This window comes from Saccopteryx leptura, chromosome 1 (genome assembly GCF_036850995.1).
Source record: "Saccopteryx leptura isolate mSacLep1 chromosome 1, mSacLep1_pri_phased_curated, whole genome shotgun sequence".
NCBI lineage: Eukaryota > Metazoa > Chordata > Mammalia > Chiroptera > Emballonuridae > Saccopteryx > Saccopteryx leptura.
The window spans coordinates 177917121-177940953 of record NC_089503.1 but is presented as its reverse complement, the minus strand read 5'-3'; the positions used below and the strand labels follow the sequence as shown (position 1 = coordinate 177940953).

Here is a 23833-nt window from a genome sequence, read left to right as displayed (position 1 = left end):
AATAATGTCAAAATAGGTTTGAAAACTGCCCACATTTGGTTTTCACAGAATTGAAAATTTGGAATGGGATTTTCCTCATTGTTGGGTCATTAAGAATGAAGAAATTGGCTTAAAATATGTTTAAAAATTATTTTAAACCAATTTATTCAACAATTCCACTTGTGACTAATTACAAATTATTATTAATAACTGAACACATTCTATGTTAAACAGTGTCATCATTTTTTTTTACCACATATGCAAGATTCACTTCATCCACAATCATCTACACAGGTTTCCTATGGATAAAACTTAGAAGACTTGAGTTGCCATGCAATTTATGGGGGGAAAAGGACTCAATTTTCTTACAGACTACTTAATAGCAAGTAAATAATATCTTCTTCTTTATGCCTCACATGTAATGCAATATTGAATCACAGGCTGACAGATGAAGATCTGAAAAACTGGAATCTGGGAAAAGGAAACCAGAAAACTAAGCCGGTTGTCTAACAGAGACTGACAAGTATTGATTAAAATCTCCGTAGAGCATGCTAGAGACCTAGTGACAGATGTTAGACTTACCATTTTAAAAGCTACTGAATGCTGTACCAAATGTAGAAGAAGAGCACCTTCCCACTAGCCTTAATCAAATTAGACAGATTGGGCCAAATGCAAAGATGGAGTGAGGCAGGAGGATGGTCTTAGGGCATGAAGTTGACAAAGAAACAAGAATAAGTTATTACTTCTTAGGAAAATGGGAATTACAGTCTCTTGGTTAATTGAGAAACCATATAATAAATAATAACTTTAGTTCCTCAAAGTAAGTTAATCATCATCTAGTGTAGGGTGCGGGTCAAATCCATTCTGCCACTTGTTTTTGCGAAGTTTTCCTGAAACGTAGCCACACTCAGTTTACAGTCACTCATTTCATACTATGACAGCGGAGTTGAGTAGTTATTTCAAAAAACCTATGGCTCATAAAGTCTAAAATATTTACTATCCAGCCCTCTACAGAAAGTTTGCCAACCACTCTGATCTACTGAGGAATCATAAAAGATGGAATGACCTCATTGATATATTTTAGCTGGAAGGGCAAAATAAATCCTTCACATCTATGGACTTCCAATTTTCATTGAAAGAAACTTCCATGCCAGATTAGTTTAATGTCAATGCCAGCTTATAGTTGAACATGGCAGGTAAGGCACATGCATTTTACCCCTTCAACACAAGTAATTATGTTTTTAATTCCTAAAGTGAACTTAAAGGGCCATCAGTAGATGAGAAGTTAAACCTCATTTCTGTAAGTTAGACAGTGGAGGCAAGAGGACAGACTGCAGAAACAGGGCAGAAGAGGACAGCTTAAAGGGTAGTTGCCTTCAAAGTCAGTGCTCAGGAGAAAGGAGGGGCTGTAGATAGAGTCTCAAGATGGCAACAGAAGTAATGAGAATAGATGCGATCACTCATCAGGCAAATGGAAAATGAGAAAAGAAAATCTCTGGCCCTGGCCAGTTGGCTCAGCAGTAGAGCATCAGCCCGGCGTGTAGACATCCTGGGTTTGATTCCCAGTCAGGGCACACAGAAGAGACATCCATCTGCTTCACCCTTCCCCTTCTCCTTCCTCTCTGTCTCTCTCTTCCCCTCCAGCAACCAAGGCTCCATTGGAGCAAAGTTGGCCCAGGCATTGAGGACGGCTCCATGGCCTCCGCCTCAGGCGCTAGAATAGCTCTGGCTGCAACGGAGCAACGCCCAGATGGGCAGAGCATTACCCCTGGTGGGCATGCCGAGTGGATCCCAGTTGGGCGCATGCAGGAGTCGGTCTGACTGCCTCCCCACTTCTAACTTCAGAAAAATACCAAAAAAAGAAAAATCTCAGATCCCCAGGTGTGTGTGTGTGTGTGTGTGTATGTGTGTGTGTGTGACAGAGACAGAGAGGGACAGATAGACAGGAAGGGAGAGAGATGAAAACTATCAAGTCTTCATTGCAACAGCTTAGTTGATCACAGATTGCTTTCTCATATGTGCCTTGACCGGGGGGGGGGGGGGGGGGGTGAAGGGTGGTTACAACAGAATCAGAGAGACCTTAGTGCTAAAGCCAGCAACCTTGGGCTTCAAGCCAGCAATCTTTGGGCTCAAGTAAGCGAATATGGGGTCATGTCTATGATCCCACACTCAAGCCAGCAACCTCAGGGTTTCAAACCTGGGTTCTCTGCATACCAGTCCGATGCTCTATCCACTGTGCCACTGCCTGGTCAGGCCACAAGACACTTTTAGAACTCAGAAATATAAGTACAATCAAATAATTTTAACCTTTATATCAGGGGTCAGGAACCTTTTTGGCTAAGAGAGCCATGAATGCCACATATTTTAAAATGGAATTGTGTGAGAGCCGTACAACAACCTGTGTACGTTACGCATTATCCAATAAAAATTTGGTGTTGTCCCGCAGGACAGCTGTGATTGGCTCCAGCCACCCGCAACCATGAACATGAGCGGTAGGAAATGAATGGATTGTAATACATGAGAATGTTTTATATTTTTAACGTTACTATTTTTTTTATTAAAGATTTGTCTGCGACAGGTAATAGCAAATGTTGGAGAGGCTGTGGAGAAAAAGGAACCCTCATACACTTTTGGTGGGAATGTAAAGTAGTACAACCATTATGGAAGAAAGTATGGTGGTTCCTCAAAAAACTGAAAATAGAACTACCTTATGACCCAGCAATCCCTCTACTGGGTATATACCCCAAAAACTCAGAAACATTGATACGTAAAGACACATGCAGCCCCATGTTCATTGCAGCATTGTTCACAGTGGCCAGGACATGGAAACAACCAAAAAGCCCGTCAATAGATGACTGGATAAAGAAGATGTGGCACATATACACTATGGAATACTACTCAGCCATAAGAAATGATGACATCGGATCATTTACAGCAAAATGGTGGGATCTTGATAACATTATACGAAGTGAAATAAGTAAATCAGAAAAAAACAGGAACTGCATTATTCCATACATAGGTGGGACATAAAAGTGAAACTAAGAGACATTGATAAGAGTGTGGTGGTTACGGGGGGAGGGGGGAAAGGGAGAGGGGGAGGGGGAGGGGGAGGGGCACAAAGAAAACTAGATAGAAGGTGACAGAGGACAATCTGACTTTGGGTGATGGGTATGCAACATAATTGAACGACAAGATAACCTGGACTTGTTATCTTTGAATATATGTATCCTGATTTATTGATGTCGCCCCATTAAAAAATAAAATTATTTTAAAAAAATGAATAAAAAAAATAAAGATTTGTCTGCGAGCCAGTTGCAGCCATCAGAAGAGCCACATCTGGCTCTCGAGCCATAGGTTCCCGACCCCTGCTTTATATAGTATTCCCTTTTTGTTTCCAATTAGATATGAAAACAACTTCTCTACAGAACACACTGCATGTCCTATCAGTCAGAAGCCTGGCACAGAGCTGTTTATGAAATAAGCAAAGGGCTTGGCTTGCTTCACTATCACCACTTTGGGTATGATATTCTAGAAACCAACTTATTAAATCACCCTATTAAGTGCTTACTAGTGTGGGATTCATCAAAAATTAATCAAATCATTCTACATCTAAGCATAAAATATAAACCCCAAAATAGGACACACATTGTTAAAGAGGCCTATAATTATCAACATAAAAGAGCCTCTCTCTGCTAATACAGGACTTTCTAAAAGTATATAAACTGCAGTTTGATGCAGTACCCAGCTGCTTATTTTGCTCAGTAATTAATTCAATTATAGTGTGCATATTATGAATCAAATTAAATCTAGCCAAAGTGAAATAATTTGTGAATTTATTTGTAATTGATTTACTTGCTTTCAATATTGCAAAGTTTAAGAATGTTTTTTTGTAGGAAGACTTAACCTGCTCCTCCCCTTTGATTTCATAATCATCTGTAATGTTCTGAGCATGCCAACATAGAAATAAGACTGGTTCTCATATATAAACCCTCTATGCCAGCGGTTCTCAACCTGTGGGTCGCGACCCCGGCGGGGGTCAAACGACCAAAACACAGGGGTCACCTAAAGCCATCGGAAATACATATTTTATTTAAAAATGTATAATAAATATGTATTTTCCTATGGCTTTAGGCGACCCCTGTGTTTTGGTGGTTCGACCCCTGCCAGGGTCGCGACCCACAGGTTGAGAACCGCTGCTCTATGCATTATCTGACACCTCATAATACGGTAGACACAGGGGAATACAAAGCCACTGATGAGAAAATATTTTGGCCAATATATCCCTATATGCATACACTATATATAAAGTACAGACTAGCAGTTTAGTGTATGTCCTCCACTCACAAAACAAACACCAGAGATTACCTCTGGAAAATAGAATTAGGAATGGCAGGAAGAGGCTGAGGTAAGACTTACTTTTCATTCCATATTACTTTACATTGTGTTGATTTTTATAATGAAAATGTATCCTTATATTGCTTATATTTAATAATAAAATGTAAAAACTGATACCATCCCTTATGGGAACAAGGGACATAACACCCTGTAACTCTCTATAGGCTCTATAGGCTCTCAAACAAAGCATCGATGGCACTGGCCCCACACATCAAATGCCAAGCTAGTGAACCAAAGTTATGTCCTCCAAGGGTAAACATTATAAATTTTATGCTACAAATCCGCACCCTCTATACAATTTCCATTCCAAGTGCTTTTGCCTCCTGTTCATTACTGTTCATAGGTCAGTTTGTCGGTTTAATCTGAGGCTGCTTTAGAGGTATCCACAATAATTACAATATTTAATGGCTGTCCCTTAACGAGCTAAACAGAGCAGTTTAAATGCATATGTTCTGGCCAATCTTTGACTCCCATCCTACCACTACACACACGCCCCAACCCCCATGCACATATAAGCATATGCACTAGCTGGTGTTATATATGATATCTTTCATCATACTAGGTTATTTCCCATTACCTCCTACAGTATATCTGATGGTGAGATTTTTATTGATGATACAGTAAACAGCTAATAAATGTGGTGAAAATACATAGACTATAATGAATCAAAATGACATATCCACCCACTACACTCCCTCTACTCATTCTAATCAGATAATGGGTTTTTTTATTTTCCTCCCTGTACTGCAAAAAGAAAAAGTAACATAGGGGAAAAAAAATTCATAAAAATAGGGGAAAATAAAAGTAAATATTTAAGTCATGGAAAATAGAAAAAAGTTCATCTAAAAGGTTTGTGTCAAATAAAATGTTAATTTATCAATTCTATATGTTGTCTACTTTAAGTTGAAGTCCCCTGAAACAGGTAGCTCCAATTCACATGAGTAAAATAGCTAAAGCATCACCATAAAACAATCTTTCTAGAATTTATTTTCTAGAAAAAACATTCCATTCTTTTTGTTGTTGTTGTTGTTATGGTTGCTAATGATCTTACCTAATCTAGCATCTTTCTAACTTTGACAGAATTTTTAGTTTACAAAACAAGGTACAAATAATTTAATTATTACTCACATTGCCTATTTTTATAAGGAAAGTGTTATTGCTAATCTTTTATTTTCATAGCTTTTCTTTTGGGCTACTCAGGGATGGATAAAGTGCATCCTTAGCAAAAATAAAATATAACCGAAAGCCAGAAATTAAAGGAGAATCCAAAAGAAAAATGAAAACAATGTCTAATTAGAATACTAGCATAAGAATAAAATTTAGGGTTAGAAGAGAAATTAAAAGTCTACATTTTCACTACCTGGGTTCATTTCCCAAACTCTATACCTTATTTTCCTTGATAGTAATATGAGCATAAAAATGGTGACTTGCCCTCTCAAGATTCCTGAAATAGTAAATGAAATAAAAGGGTGCCTGGCACATAGTAGGTGTCTAATAAATACTAGCTCTTATTCGTAGGACAGATTAGAAAACTGAGGCCCAGAAAATCTGTGTCTTCTCCAGAATAACTGAACTAGCTAATGGCAGAATTGTCATTAAAATTTGGGCCCTCTAACTTTTTTGCACATTTTGGTTTCTTTTTCATTAAGATTGCTCTATTTGCAGCCTAGAGAAATTACTTTCAAGAGAAAAAGTGAGGCCCTGGCCAGTTGGCTCAGTGGTAGAGCGTCGGCTTGGCATGCAGGAGTCCCGGATTCAATTCCCAGCCAGGGCACACAGGAGAAGCGCCCATCTGCTTCTCCGCCCCTCCCCCTCTCCTTTCTCTCTGTCTCTCTCTTCCCCTCCCGCAGCCAAGGCTCCATTGGAACAAAGATGGCCCGGGCGCTGGGGATGGCTCTGTGGCCTCTGCCTCAGGCGCTAGAATGGCTCTGGATGCAACAGAGCGACGCCCCAGAGGGACAGAACATCGCCCCCTGATGGGCATGCCAGGTGGATCCCGGTCCGGCGCATGCGGGAGTCTGTCTGACTGCCTCCCCGTTTCTAGCTATGGAAAAATGAAAAAAAAAAAAAAAGAGAGAAAAAGTGAGGTAGCAGAAATCTCTCAGATAAGTATGGTCTCAATTTTAAAAAGGGAATAGAAGAAACTTTAGGGCAGCGGTTCGCGACCCACAGGTTGAGAACCGCTGCTTTAGGGGGAAGTGCATGTGCATTCACAGAATACACACATATACATAAGAAACAAAAAGGCCTGACCAGGTGGTGGTGCAGTGGATAGAGCGTTGGACTGGTATGCTGAGGACCCAGGTTCAAAACCCCCGAGGTTGCCAGCTCGAGCGCAGGCTCATCTGGTTTGAGCAAAGCTAACCAGCTTGAACGCAAGGTCTCTGGCTTGAGCAAGGGGTTACTCGGTCTGCTGAAGACCCATGGTCAAGGCACATATGAGAAAGCAATCAATGAACAAAGGTGTCACAACAAAAAACTAATGATTGATGCTTCTCATCTCTCTCTGTTCCTGTCTGTCCCTATCCATCCCTCTCTCTCTCTGTCTCTGTAAAAAAAAAAAAGAAACAAACAAAAAGGATGGACAGAGGGTGGGGGACACGTGGCACAGACAGAAAACTTCCAATTACAATTTTTATTATGACACAATTCATTAGAGCATAATTACATTTATTAGATGATTAATCAGAAGGTTAGAAGTAAAGGTCATGTTGAATGTTAATTAAGCATCCTTTCAAGCAGGGGTCGTCAAACTTTTTATAAAAACCGCCCACTTTTGCAGTGCTGGTCAACCTGGTCCCTAATGTTAACAGCAGTACTCTCATGACCTGTCAGTTGCTATAAATTAACTCAAACTCTTGGAAGGCAATTTTGCATTATCTTTAAAAATTAAAAAAAATGCATATATTCTTTCACTAATCAATACAACTGAGAAAATAATTATCTTACAATGAATTTGTGGAAGTGTACAAAAATGTGCACAAAAGGATGCCCAGAGAGGCACTGATGGCGATGCAAAGTACTGGAAAATAGTTAAGCATTCACTAATGGGAAAATTACGATTGCAGCATATTCATAATGGGAAAAGTGGAATGATACAAAAAATTCCTCTAGATACAGTAATAAATGAAAAACAAAATAGAGGTATATAAGAATTTGTGCCAGAATAACCTCTGTTTTTAAATAAAAGATATATGAATATGTTTATACATGAAAGCAGAAAATGCTGCAAAGACACACAAGAAACATAACAGCAGTTACACCCAGTAAACAGGATTAAGATCATGAAGACAAGAAGATGGAGAGCAGAAAAAAATTATTTTTCATGATATATATTATATATATACTTTTACATATATATTATATGTAACTTTTGCTATATACATGTATTATTTTGAAACAAAGAAAATTAGTTAAAATAAATCACAGATTGTGAAGAAACAGAAACAAACAGGCACATGGGAGGACAAACTGAAGAGTCGGAGAATGTGAAGGTTTCCCTGACCACTGAACACTCCTACCTGACACTTGGCACTGCAGTACTTGGCAATTCGGCACTGAGAGCATCGCATCAGCTTTTCCTTCCTGTTAAAAAAATAAATTTCACATTAGGAACAAGAACTATAAAAAAGAAAGAAAATGTAAATCAACGTATTGACATCAACATTCACTGTGTGGTCCCTTAAGATTTTTGCATAGAAGAACATCTTTCATCTTCAGTGTGAGACTTGCACATAATAATGTCTTCTTTTCATTGAGAGAAAATATATTTAGCATAAAATTTACAACCATTTCTAAGTATATACTCTGGTGTGTTAAAAAGAGAATTCAAGGGCCAAAACAAAGTTGTTTAAGATTAGCCCCACATCAAATGGAGATGTAATTACAGTTCCAGCTTTCCCAGAAATGGAATCTTAGACCAGTCGATCAGGAACACCCATCAGCACAAGTTAGGTAATCTTCCAGATAGAGCCCGGCCACTGCCGAAGGAAAATGACCTTGTAATAACCAACCCAGTTTCTCACCTAACATAACTTCCTGCTCCTGCTCCCTTCTGTCTATAAAAGTCGTCCATTTTACAGCCCCTTGGAGCTCCATTCTGCTAGCTTGGATGCTTCCCAGTTCATGAATCACTGAATCAAGCTAGTAAGATGTCTGAAATGTACTCAGTTGAAATTTGTTTTTTAACAAGTGGAATATTTGTCTTGTTGTCCCTACCTTACACTTTCCTTTTTGTTAAAATAAATTTCTAATTTAATTAATTAGAAATCACTAACAACAAAAAAACAGTAAAACCTCATATGTATGGAAATTTAAAAGTGTGTTTCTATAAAATTCAAGGGTCAAAGAATTATAATCATGAAATAGAAAATGTTAGATTAAACATTTTAAAAATCAAAATTTGTGAGATAAAGCTAAAGTAATACAGGACCATTTACAGTTTTAAATGTTCATGTTAAAAGCAAAAATTGAAAACTAATGAGTTAAACATGCAAATTAAAAACTTAAATTTTAAAATAACAGAAAACCTAGAAAAGCAAAGGGTAGGAAATCATAACAAGACAAATATACAAAATGAAAAAGACAAAAGGATATAACAGGAAGGACAAAGTCAGATAGACAAATAACATCAACAAACATCTTTCAAGACTATTTAAGAAAAAAAGATTTCACAAATTAATATTAGTAATAAAATGAATTTTAAGTCAAGATTCAGTAGAGATTTAAAAACAAACAAGAGAGAAGTCTGAGGAAATAAGAGTAGTGACATAATTTTTCTATCTCCCCACTTTCCCCTTAAACAAAATACGTAACAAATCAGAGAGCAAAACTTAACCATCACTCCCACCCTGGAAAACATCTATGACAAACCCAAAAACATGAGCTGGCAGAAAAAAAACCAGTAATAGGCCCTACACTTGAATTAAATCACTATAGTTGTAGTGAAAAAACAAAGAAGGCAATGGGGCCTTCAATGGATCTGAAAACAAAAGAAGCCCCCAACTGTCAGAAGATACTCAGAAGGCAGTGTGTCCAGCCAATCTGAGAAGTTCAGCCAAATTTGGGGGAGGATGCTTTCTGTAGGAACCCTGCTGAGGATGAGATCCCTGGGGCTCTCCTGAATCCTGCCTTCCACAGACCAGGCTCCTCATCTCCCTTTTTCTTGTCTAAGTTATTCAGAGGCTATTTCTGTTGTATATAAATTAAGATCCCCAAATATACAAAGCATTTGTTTTTTATTTTAAAAAATAATAACAGAGAATCAACACATCTTAGTTCAGTGATGACACACTAGCAAGTATTGAAACTTTATCTTCTCCCTTCCTTAGCTACCAACCACAGGTTTTAATAATTTTAACATAAAATTTTGGCAAAATAAATAGCATAATAATTCTGAGTTTCTGAATCATTCAGTTGCTATTTGATGTGTGAATAAAATTTCTTAACATGAGTCATTTAAATGTTTGGGTTTAGTTTTACATATAAAATAACTAAACAAATAAGTTTAAGTTCTCAAGTTTAAAAAAAAAACATTAACTGACTCCAAGAGCAAAGCTGTGTGTTTGATGATATCAACCAGTGAGCCTTGGAAGAGTTACTGCTTTTCTCTTTATGGCAATATCATCTTAGAAAGGTTTCCCTACAGAGAAAAAATTTGGGCAGCAGTAAGAGGGGAAAGGAAGTAGCAGAAACAGAGCCACCAGACAGTTTCTGAAAATACTCTTCCTTTTATAAAAAATCAGCTCATCAATTCCAATTGAAAGACTTTTTTTTTTTAAAAAAAAAAAGGCAATCAGAAATGTACATGTCAAATGAAAAGCAAAATTAATCAGCAGTCTTACAAAGAAAAGGACCACCTATTTTAAGTAACTTCAGAGGCTAAAACAAGAAATAGTAAATAGAAGTTAGAGAAGGGTGGAATGTGTCTAAAGGTAAAGAAGATCTTTCTAGCAACAGGTCAAAAATCAAATGAAGTGCCCTGAGAAGGGTAAGAGATCCCAGTCACTTGTCATGTTCAAAGAGAATGTACTAGGCACATTTGCTAGGCATGATGTAAAAAAAAAATTCCTGCACTGCAACATTATGCTGCAAGTTTCCTTCCAATACCAAAATTATTTGGTTCTGCTTCTTTTGTGCAACAACAAATACACACCAAATTTGAAGATGACAAAGGATTTGCATGTTATAAGACTCATGGTTGCCCTGGCCGGTTGGCTCAGCGGTAGAGCATCGGCCTGGTGTGCAGGAGTCCAGGATTCGATTCCTGGCCAGGGCACAACAGGAGAGGCGCCCATTTACTTCTCCACCCCTCCCCATCTCCTTCTTCTCTGTCTCTCTCTTCCCCTCCCGCAGCCAAGGCTCCATTGGAGCAAAGATGGCCCGGGCGCTGGGGATGGCTCTGTGGCCTCTGCCTCAGGCGCTAGAATGGCTCTGGACGCAACAGAGCGACGCTCCAGAGGGGCAAAGCATCGCCCCCTGGTGGGCATGCCGGGTGGATCCTGGTCGGGCGCATGCGGGAGTCTGTCTGACTGCCTCCCCGTTTCCAGCTTCGGAAAAATGAAAAAAATAAAAAAATAAAAATAAAAAAAAAGACTCATGGTAGTCCCAAAGAAGTAGAGAAATGATGACTATACAAGTTTCACAGCTTGCAGAAACATCCTGCTTACAAATTGATTTTCGTTAAGAGTCTGGAATTACCCTGGCCGGTTGGTTCAGTGGTAGAGCATCAGCCTGGCATGCAGGAGTCCCGGGTTTGATTCCCGGCCAGGGCACACAGGAGAAGTGCCCATCTGCTTCTCCACCCCTCCCCCTCTCCTTCCTCTCTGTCTCTCTCTTCCCTTCCTGCAGCCGAGGCTCCATTGGAGCAAAGTTGGCCCGGGTGCTGAGGATGGCTCTGTGGCCTCTGCCTCAGGCACTAGAATGGCTCTGGTTGCAACAGAGCGATGCCCCAGATGGGCAGATTATCGTCCCCTGGTGGGCGTGCCGGGTGGATCCCAGTCGGGCGCATGCAGGAGTCTGTCTGACTGCCCTCCATTTCCAACTTCAGAAAAATACAAAAAAAAAAAAAAAAAAAAAAAAAAAGAGTCTGAAATTACTGAATGAAAAACAATCTAAAGAAATAGGTTAGGAATGTATTAGTAACAGAAAAGTGAAAAAATGTTTACTTCTTTTTTCTTCCTCCACTTAAGAGATAAATAATGATATGCTACCTCCAAACTGGAGAAGATAGTAAAATTATTTTATATCAGAATAAATGTGGTCTTTAGCTCTCCCCCCTAAAAAAGCAAAAAGGAATCCTCTGTCACTTGTTCATACAAGCTCTGACATGCAATAGCACACAGTGTCAAATCAAAGACAGTTCTTGCTCAGTGCCCCAGATATAGCAGTTCATGGAGCAAAGCAAGTCCTCTCTGCCAAGGCTGGGACATAATTAGTTTCTCCAAGAGCCTGGGCAACTGATATGTGGAAGAAAAATAAAAACACAGCAAACTATTATATTTTCCCCAGTATACAAATTTAAATCATATGTGGCTATAAGAGGGAATCACTATCTCTATGATACAGAAGAGGAAAAAAGATAAAGTGGCTGTCTCAAATCCCAGCAACTAGGGTATTCTTTAAGGGCACATCTCTCTGTCCTCGGTAATCAGGGGGAAAGCATCCTACTGCTTGAAACTCTGCCCTACAATAATATGGCCAGTTGCCAGGCAAAGGTAAGAAGTTACCTGGAAAGGATATAGAAAGCAAACAAATCCTGGTGACTCTCAAACTGCCCCCAGACCTGGCACCTGCAAAATGTACTTCAAAATTCCCATAGAGAAAAAAATACATTTATAACACATTTGTATGTGCTATATTTATTATTCAGGACTCATTAGTAGTCTTGATCCTCTAAAGGTCTCCCAGTGTGCATAGCAGTTGAATCCCTCCTTCAATAATAGTCATCCACACACTCACTGTTGACCAATTAGGGCCAGGCAGAGGCTCTGACTCCACAGCAAAGCCTGGCGACCCTCCTGCCCTCTGAAGTGCACTGTTCCCAATGGAGCATGGTCCTGTCCAACCGGAAGCAACCGGGAGCCCCTGTGTGTCACTACACCCTCCTCTTTCGAGCTGAAGATCCCTGCCCTGCAATCTTTTGCTTATATTTATCCTTTTCAAGTACTGAAATTTAGTTTGTGGCTGATCGCTTGTAACCTTTAGGAAGAAATCTGAGCTAAGAGAAAAATAAAAAGACCAGAGTGTATTAGGTTGAGTCTACACCACTCACAGTTGATAAAGACAATGGTAACTTATGGGATGTCTGTTTGAGAACCCCATTCCTTAATACATGTTTTAAGAAAGATTCCTTGAATAGGATTCTATTAGTGAAAAAACTAATTCACACACGGCCCACTGCCTAGCATAACCAGTCATATCATAAAGGAGTAATCTTGAATTAATTGCAGATTTTCTCTTGGATTTCAATTATACATATATTTTAATATATTTTAAATAATGATTATTGTAAATGGAACTGTGAAAGAGAAACAAAGGTGAGAAAGATACATGCTTACTCCTACAGATCTTATATCCTACCAGACTATAAAGTCATTTATGGATTTCTACTAATATGTCATCCTATAAACTTTATTACAGAGCATATATATGAGGCATTCAATGTCCATAAATAAGATACATTAACATCAACTTTAAAAGTCTCTGTGTGAACAAACATAAAAGTCAAGCACAGAAATTATTGATTTTGATCTAACGATCAATACACTGCATTTATAAATTTATGTAATGCTCTCATGGCATCCAAGAATTCAAAACTCTGACATTAATAAGCCATTCAACAAGACCACTAAAGTTACTGTCATTTTTATGCTACAATTTTCAACTTTGTCTTTTTTTTAGACTACTTTCAAAAGAAATAAAAGGCAAAGAAACCCCTCTCAGATCAAAAGTTATATATTTTTTTCTAATTGGTACTTTTTTATTAAATTTACTGAGGGTGACACTGATTAATACCTCATGCGATTGGCCAAAGGCTATATATTTAAGAAACATAACCCTAAAAAAAAAAAATTCAATAGCTAGGTGACTAGTTTTAAGATACTGTTATCACTTTAAGAAGTCCTTCATTCACTTATTCATCTAACAATTATACATTAAGCCAGATACCATGCTGGGCACTGGGGGGTAAACACAGAATAGGAGAGAAACAGCACCTGCCTTCACAACAGGAAAATAATGTAATAAGTAACTAAAACATAATTCCTGACATGCTCTTTACACACAGTCCTTGTAGCTACCCCGGGAACCTCTTGCATTTCAATATTTTCTTTCAAATACTTTAGGTATTCAGACAATTTTAAGAAAAAAATAACATGGTTGGCATTAGTCATTAATTGTGTTGTTTTATGGTTTCTAATAGTTTGACACACTACAGTTTCTTGGCCATTTCCAAACAATTAATTCTTGTCCCTTTCAGCAACTGCAGTTGAAATAGAAAACTTTAGTTAAAAAATAAAAAAGCCATGGAAACATAATTAGCCATGTGATAAAATATCCAAAGCATTTTATTTAATTATCCTAGCCACAAAATAAGGACTATGAATTACATGATATCCAAGCACGTACTATTAAGATAATACTGAACACAACATTCACATGGGGAAAATATGATTTCTTCCACTGTCTTTTTAGAAACACTTGACATAAATTCATAAATTTCACAAAATCTGGAACTGAGAAATAAAAAAAACTGGTAAATGAATACAATATTAACTTTAACTTTTAAAAAAGTGTTTGGGGAACTAAACTTCATCACAGTGTAGTAAAACTCACATTTTCTTACATTAATTTAATAATTATTTTCAAAGCAAAGCTTGCTCAGAATGCTAAAGTAATTATTCTGAAGTAACCAAGGAGGGACATTAAAAGTGAAAACTTTAAGAATATTAAACTCAGAAAACATATTTGATAATCATATAGTTTTAAAACATTCCAGTAACAATATTTTTAAAGCCCAGTAACTCAAAAGCTATTTTAAGATTAGTATTATAATGTATTCTAGCCTAGTATAAAATTAACCTTGCTAAACCACACTACCTTCATCATTTCTTTTCCTAACAGAATGGCAAAAAACAGAACTGAAATATTTCTAAGGTAATTAGAGGAACATCAATTTCAATATACATAGAGTTAGCATACCAAAATACCAAGTATAGTAAATATCAAAATACAAATAGGGTTTATTCATTTTAATGAGTAAAGTCTAGATTAGATTTGCTGATTACATATCTTTCAAATTTATTAAATATGATAATAAAATGTGAAGCAAAACTGTTCAAAATCAGTTAAACTGAGTCTTGATCTGCTACCATGATTAACAACACTGTCTTAAAGATGACCCCACATCTGAGCACGTGATACCTCTGTGATTTCAGGGCACAAATCCCTCTATCCATCAAACTAAGTGGAAGGGTTAGAGAGGTGAATAGAGACAGAGTATCTGTAATAGACTTCTGCATTTCATTCCCCACTCAATATACTCCAACGGTCATTGAACTATATTTGTAATGTTCTTATGAATCAATGCTGCCTTCACACTCAAGACAGAGGATAGAAGCCATTGTGTGAAGCAATAAAGCTTACCTTTGCAAATCCTCATCAAGTTGACCTGATGATTAAATCTATGTGAGGCTTCATAAACAAAGTGCAGGCACAACTTTAATTAGAAACTCAAATGGCACTGCTAAACACCTAAATAAAACATAAATAAGTTCAAGAGCCACCTGCAAAGAGCAATACCAATTTCCAGCCCCTGTTTACCGAAAGAGATTTTTCTCTACTCAGCTGCACAATAGCTCGGGTTTTATGAGCTCTGGGCTAGCAATAGCAGTCAGTAACTCAAAATCATGAAAATAAATTTTGAATATGTACTTATATTCTATTACAGATTGTGCTCACAGAAGTAAAAAATGTTGCAGGCTGAAAAAAACAAGTTCTCTCATTTGCTGGGCTGGCACCACATTCTATCCTAATTCTCTTTAAAGAAAAAAACCCTCATATTGCAAATTGCTGATAAATCAGGGTCAACTTATTCTATTTGTGGCTGATCCTGGGACTACACAGATTTTTAGTTTACTCCCGACAGAAGGAAAATTACCAGAAGAGTAAGTACTACTGAGCTAGTCAGATAAGTCACAGCCCAAGTTAGAATGTAGTGTCAGAACGATTTGTATTGAAAAGCAATACACGGGGTCTCAAACACGAAGTTCCTTTTCCTTTTCCTTCACTTGTCTGCCTTGAAGTCAAATGTCCCTGGTGCTATGTTTACTTTGTCCTTTTAAATGACAGAGCCTGCCTGAACAGGCGGTGGCGCAGTGGATAGAGCGTCAGATTGGGATGCAGAAGACCCAGGTTCAAGACCCCGAGGTCGCCAGCTTGAGCGTGGGTTCATCTGGTTTGAACAAAGCTCACCAGCTTGGACCCAAGGTTGCTGGCTTGAGCAAGGGGTTACTAGGTCTGCTGAAGGCCCACGGTCAAGGCACATATGAGAAAACAATCAATGAACTAAGGTGTCGCAACAAAAAACTAATGATTGATGCTTCTCATCTCTCCATTCCTGTCTGTCTGTCCCTATCTATCCCTCCCTCTGACTCTCTGTCTCTGTAATAAATAAATAAATAAATAAATAAATAAATAAATAAATAAATGACAGAGCCTACCTTTCACCTCTGTCCATGTATATACTCTTTCTCTCCTGATGGTCATGTAACCCTGGCTGTTCTAGTCAGCCCCTTGCATAGAGATCATAACGAACCTGGGTCAGAAAAATTCAAGTTGAACAGTTATCTCCCTCTCTTACTGTCTGCCCGATCTTGGAAATGTTACTTTTCCTCTCTATATGTCTATTTCTTCACTTATTAAATGGAGATAATAAAAGCTCTCACATGACTGTTATGAGTATTAAGTGAGATGGCATAAGTGACAGTTCCAGGTATCCAGAAAAGAAGAGGATATATTTAGTTCCCTTCTCTCCATTTTAAATGTATCCTCTATTCCTGATCCCTCTTCCTACTGGTCCCACTTTCTAAGATGTAGATAGTCTATACCTTATCCTTGCTACATTCAAACAATAATGCAACTGAAATGAAAGTATATTCAACTGAAAGAACATTTAACTAGGAAACAACAGGAGAATGAATAAATATGATGTGGTATGTTCTATATACAGTGGAATATCATATAGCAGTGAAAATTAATGAGCTATAACCAGGGACAATAACATATATGCATTTTAAAAATGTAATGTTGAGTTTTAAAAAATTCTATCAGACTATATTCAGTAATAATTCCATATTATAAAGCTCAAAAGAAGGAAGAAATAAATTATGTTTAAGCAAACATACACTAATCACTGAAATAGCTCAGATACCCTGATTCAAGGTCAACATTGTCACATAAATTCATTCGTGATTGGATACTCACCTGAATTGGAATGTATACTGCTCTATACATGGGCACACCAAACACAAACAATCTACTTCTGTCCTAATGCTGTTGATTTTTTTTTTTTTTTTTTTTTTTTGTATTTTTCTGAAGCTGGAAACGAGGAGAAACAGTACGACAGACTCCCGCATGCGCCCAACCGGGATCCACCCGGCACGCCCACCAGGGGGCGACGCTCTGCCCACCAGGGGGCGATGCTCTGCCCCTCCGGGGCGTCACTCTGTTGCGACCAGAGCCACTCCAGCGCCTGGGCCATCTTTGCTCCAATGGAGCCTCGGCTGCGGGAGGGGAAGGGAAAGACAGAGAGGAAGGAGAGGGGGAGGGGTGGAGAAGCAGATGGGCGCTTCTCCTGTGTGCCCTGGCCGGGAATCGAACCCGGGACTTCCGCACACCAGGCCGACGCTCCACCACTGAGCCAACCGGCCAGGGCCGCTATTGATTATTTTAAAACTAAATAAAGCCAACATATGCTCCCCTTCATTTACCTACCTTGAATTCAAATCATGATGACGGCTACAGGCAGAAATTTTGCTTTTTGTTACAAAAGCTCTCTATATACCATGGCAACCACAGCTGTTGAGGTCGGCAGCAGTTAGTTCTTTCGTGTTGAGGCCTCAGTTCAAGATCCCATCTGTGCTGACTTCAGGCTGGAGGGAATACGTTTCCTCCAGCCTGAAAGCTGAAACATATGCTGCAATAATTAAATGCGTCCTGAGCCAGTACAGCAGTACCAGGATTGCTAAAGCTGGTAACCTCTGGGCACACCAGAGGACTTCACAAGGGGCAGCCACCTGCCTGACAAAGGATGCTCCTGAGGACATGGCACATAGAAGCAGAAGTAGGTCCCAGTACCTGTGTGTATTATTTCTATACTTATAGCGGACTGCAGCTCCTGTTCAAATGCAGAGTGACAGTTCTGCAAATCCAGGAGACAGAAAAGGCAACAAACTGCAGCATTAGAATGCCCTGCACACATTTCCTCCTTGCTGTCCCCTTTACTCACCTGCGCTGGTCACATGAGCCTATTTCTATTAAAACTAACTAAAATTTAATAAAATGTTAAAGTTAACTTCCTCGGCAACATATGTTTAGTGGCAGATTACCATATTTGACAGAGTAAATAGGTAATATTTCCATCATTATGGAAAGTGCTTTTGGAAAATCCTGATTTAGAAGCTAGTTAACTCACTTTTGAAGCAAAACCCAAACGTTCCCCAGGGCACTGAATATAAAAATCATAGAGTCAACCAGAAAGTGTCAAGGAGCAGTCACTCAGCACAACTGATAGAAAATTGTTCCCAGGCTTGGATGGGGAGGCTTCTCTTCTACAGGAGTGGTGTCTTAATTTGCTCATTTCCTTTTTTAATGTTGCCCAGTAATTAAAAGTATGAACTCTGGAACTAAATGATTTGAATCTGACTCTCTAAACTGTGGCAATCGTTGAGTTAATTCCTCAGCCTGTCTCATTGTTCTATATGTAAAAACAGGGACAATAATAGTAACAACTTCATAGGTTTGTTTAAAAATCAAGTAATACTTGTAAAGCTATTAGTACCATGCTTGGCACATATCAAGAGCTCTGTAATTATTAGCTATTAACCATTATTATCCCTGCCAAAAGCAAGGTAAAGGAAAAACTGATGATGAATTTTATCCATTAAAATCTATTTAGAACTCTGATACAAAGATTCGCTGTGAGAAGAAATCAAACTACATAATCTTTTTAATTTTCTGCACTGTATAATGACAATGCAATAATTTTCTTGCTCACCTTTAGAAACCCTGTCCTTGTCTATTCACTATTCTCACAAGACTCTCTTCCACACAGTGTGCACAGTGCTTTCTGTCAAGAATCCTCACAACAAGCCTACACGGTAGGTGACTTGATGTATCCACCCATTTTCAGATGAGAAAACTGAGGCCTGAGTGGTCAGATACTCATGTAAGTGGCAGTGAGTAGACTGGAATGCAGGCAGTGTGGATCCCAGGTCCCTGCTCATAACCATTATGCAATGTTGTCTCTATATACTGACATCTCCCTTCCAAAACAAACCAAACATTTCCAAGCTACTTGTTAGGAAATAATTTATATAATGGGGGTTTGGCAGTGACAGGAAAGGGGGAAGTCTCCCGGGATTTGGGTGTGTCCTTAGCAGTACTGTCTTCCAGAGCCTCTGGCAAATGTGGATGGGGAATCAAGCTCTCAAAAAAGCTGTCATTGAGCCCGGGGAAGTATGGCAGAAAGTTGTGAGGGTGATTGTCTTTCACAATGATTAGGGGTGTACCATAGGCATTCACATTGAAGGAGACAAGATGTTTATATACTATAATATATACACAGCTTTCAAATGTCCAACTAGTGCATTTATGTCTAGAAGCAAATCCCTTTTTACATAAAAACAAAAGTAATCCTTATATTAGTTTAATGTATTTAACATATGTTGCATTTTCTAGGATTGCAACTACTAGGTAAATCAAAGGAAATGGTATTCTTTTTGTCCAAAACTTTACCAAGAGCTGTTCGTCATTTCAGATGATAATGTCATGCTACTTGAATCATCTACACCACACTCTTCTATCAGTCTTCATTAGAGCTGCACAATTACAGTAATTCTTAACCATGAAGTCTTGTGGTGCCAAACTATTTATTTATATATGGTAACATATATTCTTTTATGATAGCTTTCCATTTATTTTCTTTATATTATCATTAGGGCATTATATTAATATTTTGAAATTGTGTACATAAGTAGTTATATTAGCTATTTTTCTTCAGGATGTGTGTGTGTATTTCAAAATTATGTTTATGAAAAGGAGACATTGTGCCTCACAAGGTTGATGTGCTGGGGGGAGAAAACTGGTGGTCGACAGAATAAACTCATGTGATACCACCTTGCTGTTTTCTTATTGATATTCTACTCTATAGAAAAATCAGAGCTCCACCAACACCAGCTTTCTGACTGCCCAGTATGAATATATGCTGTCCTCCTTCTATTATCACTGCCCGCTCACACTGAGTCAACTACTGGTGTCAGCACATTCCAGGAGCAGACAGAGTAGGACCATGATCTTAAATTGATCACCACCAGATCATCTCACACCTCTCAGCACCTTTACCATCCAGGAAATAAGATGACTTTCACAATCCATTGGGCAGTTTCTACAGCACTCTCCCAGCTTGAATACAAGTTCCTAATGCTGAAGATATTCCATCAGCAAATCAAACACAGAACACAGGAGTCCTTTCTCATCTCCCTGACATATATGACCTATCTTTAGTTTCTTATCCTCATGGCTTCTAATGAAAACAAAACTGCATTGCCTATTCTTTTACTTTTTAATTAGTATTTAAATATAAAACTTTAAAGCTCTTTAATACTCAATCTCTATTCAGTGCCTTCTATTTATTTCCTGTTATTCAGCAAAATATAGGGTAGGCATTAAAAAAAACAAATTCCAATAAAATATACTGAATGAGAGCTACTTAACATGTCTTATAAAAGATACTGGCTGATTTTTTCTTCAGGGAATTAAAAGGTTTTCTGATTTTCAGCATTCCTAAACTAAACTAAGAAACAAAAAGAAAAGAAGAGTCTGACCTGTGGTGGCGCAGTGGACCTGGAATGCTGAGGTTACCGGTTCAAAACCCTGGGCTTGCCTGGTCAAGGCATATATGGGAGTTGATGCTTCCTGCTCCTCCCCCATTTCTCTCTCTCTCTCTCTCTCACTCTAACTCTCTCTCCTCTCTAAAATGAATAAATAAATAAATAAAATTTAAAAAAAAAGAAAAGAAGAGAATAATATAGTAGCAGTTTTTTAAATTTGCTATGTATTTTATCTTCTCAATTTTCTGATAAAGAAGGTTACCCACAATTTAGAGTTGAAGAAATCAGTACAGAGAATTTGTTTAAGATGATATATAAAGACACCTCCAGGGACCAGGAAAAGGGCAATGGAGTAGGCGGATGTTAAAACTCCCACCTCCTAGAACCAAAGTGGATTACAACTTAAGAACAATCATCTTGAAAAACCAACTTTGGACTAAACTAAGAAAAATCTATAACCAAGCATCACCAAAGGAACCACATTGAGCTGGTAAAAAGGGCGGAGATGCGGAAAGGGCTGTGCCGCTCCCAGGAGCGAGAGGCGGCCAAAAGGTCTCTCACAGTGGGGTGGCTAGCCCGGAGAGCTGTGGGTCCTTAGCACCAGCACCAGAACCCCAGCCTGGAGCCCCAGACACTAGAGGAGGCGTATGGACAGTATTTAGCTGAAAGAAGAGCCGGGTTACTGTTAGCAAGAGAGAGGCAGAACTCTCAGACCCAGGTTCCATCATAAAGGGACTGAGCAGAAATCTTCCTTCACAGCCACTTACCTGGTACTCTGGGAGCAGGGAGCGCCAAGAAGACTGGAGTTATGAGAAGAGAATGTAGTCTTGGGGGCACAGGGAGAGACTGTGAGGGACAGCCACCCTGACTCCTGTACTGGGTAACTCCCCAATCCTAAAGTGGCCAATTTTCCTGGGAGAACCAAGCCAGCAAAGGGAAGCAATTAACCCACCCAGCAGAGGCTCTCCTGCTCAGTGCAAAGAGATACTTAGAAGCAGGAGGCGCATCAGGGACACAGATTTTTGAGAGCTGAAGTCTGGGATAAACTGCCCCCCTAAACTGCTGAATATCCTCCCAACGAGGGGAGGGCCCACCTGCTGCTGCGGTGTTTGGCCTGCGTAGCAGGGGGGCAGACCCCAGCAAGACAGCCCATGTGGGAGTGGTTTGGGCAGAGCCCGGTAGCCCGTGCCAGGAAGCAAGAAGTGGAGCCTGGAGAGGCCTCCCACCAGTCAACAGATGCCCGTGAGGGGGAGTCCGGGCAGGAGTCTGGCGTGCCCACGGAGGTCAGAACTGGGGAGGCAAGAAATCACCCATGCCCACGGGGCAGCTCGAGCTGCGACTCATGAGCCCACGAGCCCATGTAGCAGGCAGTGTCGGTGCCAGAGTGCTTGAGAAGGCAGAGGCAGAGGGGGGCCCACTGGGAAAACCTCACTTCGGGAATATAGAGGCCACACACACTGGCCAAGAGTAGAGAAAAGCCAGCCTAGGAATGTAGCTGATATTTACAACAGCATCAGGGCCCAGCAGACATAGCCACAAATTCTGGACCTCTTGTACCTCCAAGAAGGATGCTAAGGGCCAGTCATAAGCAGTGACTCCCACTAGTCTGTCCAAGGCTGGTACATCCAGCGGCCAGATATGGAGAGCATCAGTTCAGGACCTAACAACCTTAGTTAGCGTGGTATCTTAAGAAAAGGCTCTTCACACCTAACCCAGCTAAGACATAAAAAACAATGACACAAATAGCAAAAAGAGGCCCTGGCCGGTTGGCTCAGCGGTAGAGCGTCGGCCTAGCGTGCGGAGGACCCGGGTTCGATTCCCGGCCAGGGCACACAGGAGAAGCGCCCATTTGCTTCTCCACCCCTCCGCCGCGCTTTCCTCTCTGTCTCTCTCTTCCCCTCCCGCAGCCAAGGCTCCATTGGAGCAAAGATGGCCCGGGCGCTGGGGATGGCTCTGTGGCCTCTGTCTCAGGCGCTAGAGTGGCTCTAGTCACAACATGGCGACGCCCAGAATGGGCAGAGCATCGCCCCCTGGTGGGCAGAGCGTTGCCCCATGGTGGGCGTGCTGGGTGGATCCCGGTCGGGCGCATGCGGGTGTCTGTCTGACTGTCTCTCCCTGTTTCCAGCTTCAGAAAAAAATGAAAAAAAAAAAAGCAAAAAGAACAGTAGCAGAAGAAAAGTAGCCCACAGCAGATTACAAATAACAGCTGGGGCCAACCCAAGAAGATCTAGAAACAACACAACTGAAAGCTGGAGGCAGACAATACCAACCCTACACTCAGCTAGCTACACAAACAATACATCCAAAGGAGCAGTCTATACAAAGACAAAATGGGAAAACTGAGAAATGCAATTCAAATGAATCAACAAGAGAAATCCCCAGAAAAAGAACTGAATGAGACAGAAATAGCCAAGATACCAGTTGCAGAGTTTAGAATAATGATTGTTAGGATGCTCAAGGATCTTAGAACAAAATAGATGGGCATAACGAGCACCTAAACAAAGAGATACTAACCATCAAAAAGGACACTTGAATCATAAAAAAGAATCAGACAGAAATGACAAACACAATATCAGAAATGAAGACTACACTAGAAGGAATTAAAAGCAGGCTGGATGAAGCAGAGGATCAAATAAGCGATTTAGATAACAAGATAAATGAAAGCACAGAAGCAGAACAACAAAAAGAAGAGAGGCTCAAAAAGTCTGAGGAAACTCTAGGAGAGCTCTGTGACAACATAAAGAGAAACAACATCCGTATCATAGGGGTTCCTAAAGAAGAAGAAAAAGAACAAGGAATAGAGAACCTGATTGAAGAAATCATAGCTGAAAACTTCCTTAAATTGATGAAGAAAAAAGTAACACAAGTTCAAAAAGCACAGAGAATCCCATTAAAGAGAAACCCAAAGATACCTACACCAAGGCACATCATAATTAAATACTAAAACTAAGAGATTAATAAAGAATACTAAAAGCTGCAAGAGTAAAGCAGTCAATCACCTACAAAGGAGCCCCGATAAGGATGACATCCAACTGTTTAACAGAAACACTTGAGGCCAGAAGGGAATGGCAAGAAATATTCAAAGTAATGCAAAACAAGAGCCTACAACCAAGACTTTTTTATCCAGCAAGACTATCATTTAGAATTGAAGGAGAAATAAAACACTTCCCAGAAAGAAAAAAAAATTCAAGGAATTCACTACAACCAAACCAATGCTGCAAGAAATGTGAAGGGGCCTGTTGTAAACAGAACAAAGTGTGTGTGTAGGGGGGGGAATCTAGTAAAAGAGGAATGTAGATTTAAAGAATAAAATGGCAATAAACAACAACATATCAATAATAACCTTAAAT

General features: G+C 39.5%; 1 protein-coding gene across 3 annotated transcripts in view; it reads right to left on the bottom strand.

Moving 5' to 3' along the window:
* SMYD3 (SET and MYND domain containing 3) overlaps nt 1-23833 on the bottom strand; it is a 740343-nt gene that overhangs the window by 593664 nt on the left and 122846 nt on the right. For 2 of the 3 annotated variants that reach the window (XM_066381715.1, XM_066381725.1), the window contains exon 2: nt 7896-7959. In XM_066381715.1, the coding sequence (XP_066237812.1) occupies nt 7896-7959 (64 nt within the window). Of the gene's footprint in view, nt 1-7887; nt 7960-23833 lie in introns of all 3 variants that reach the window. The other variant, XM_066381734.1, reaches the window with a different exon arrangement.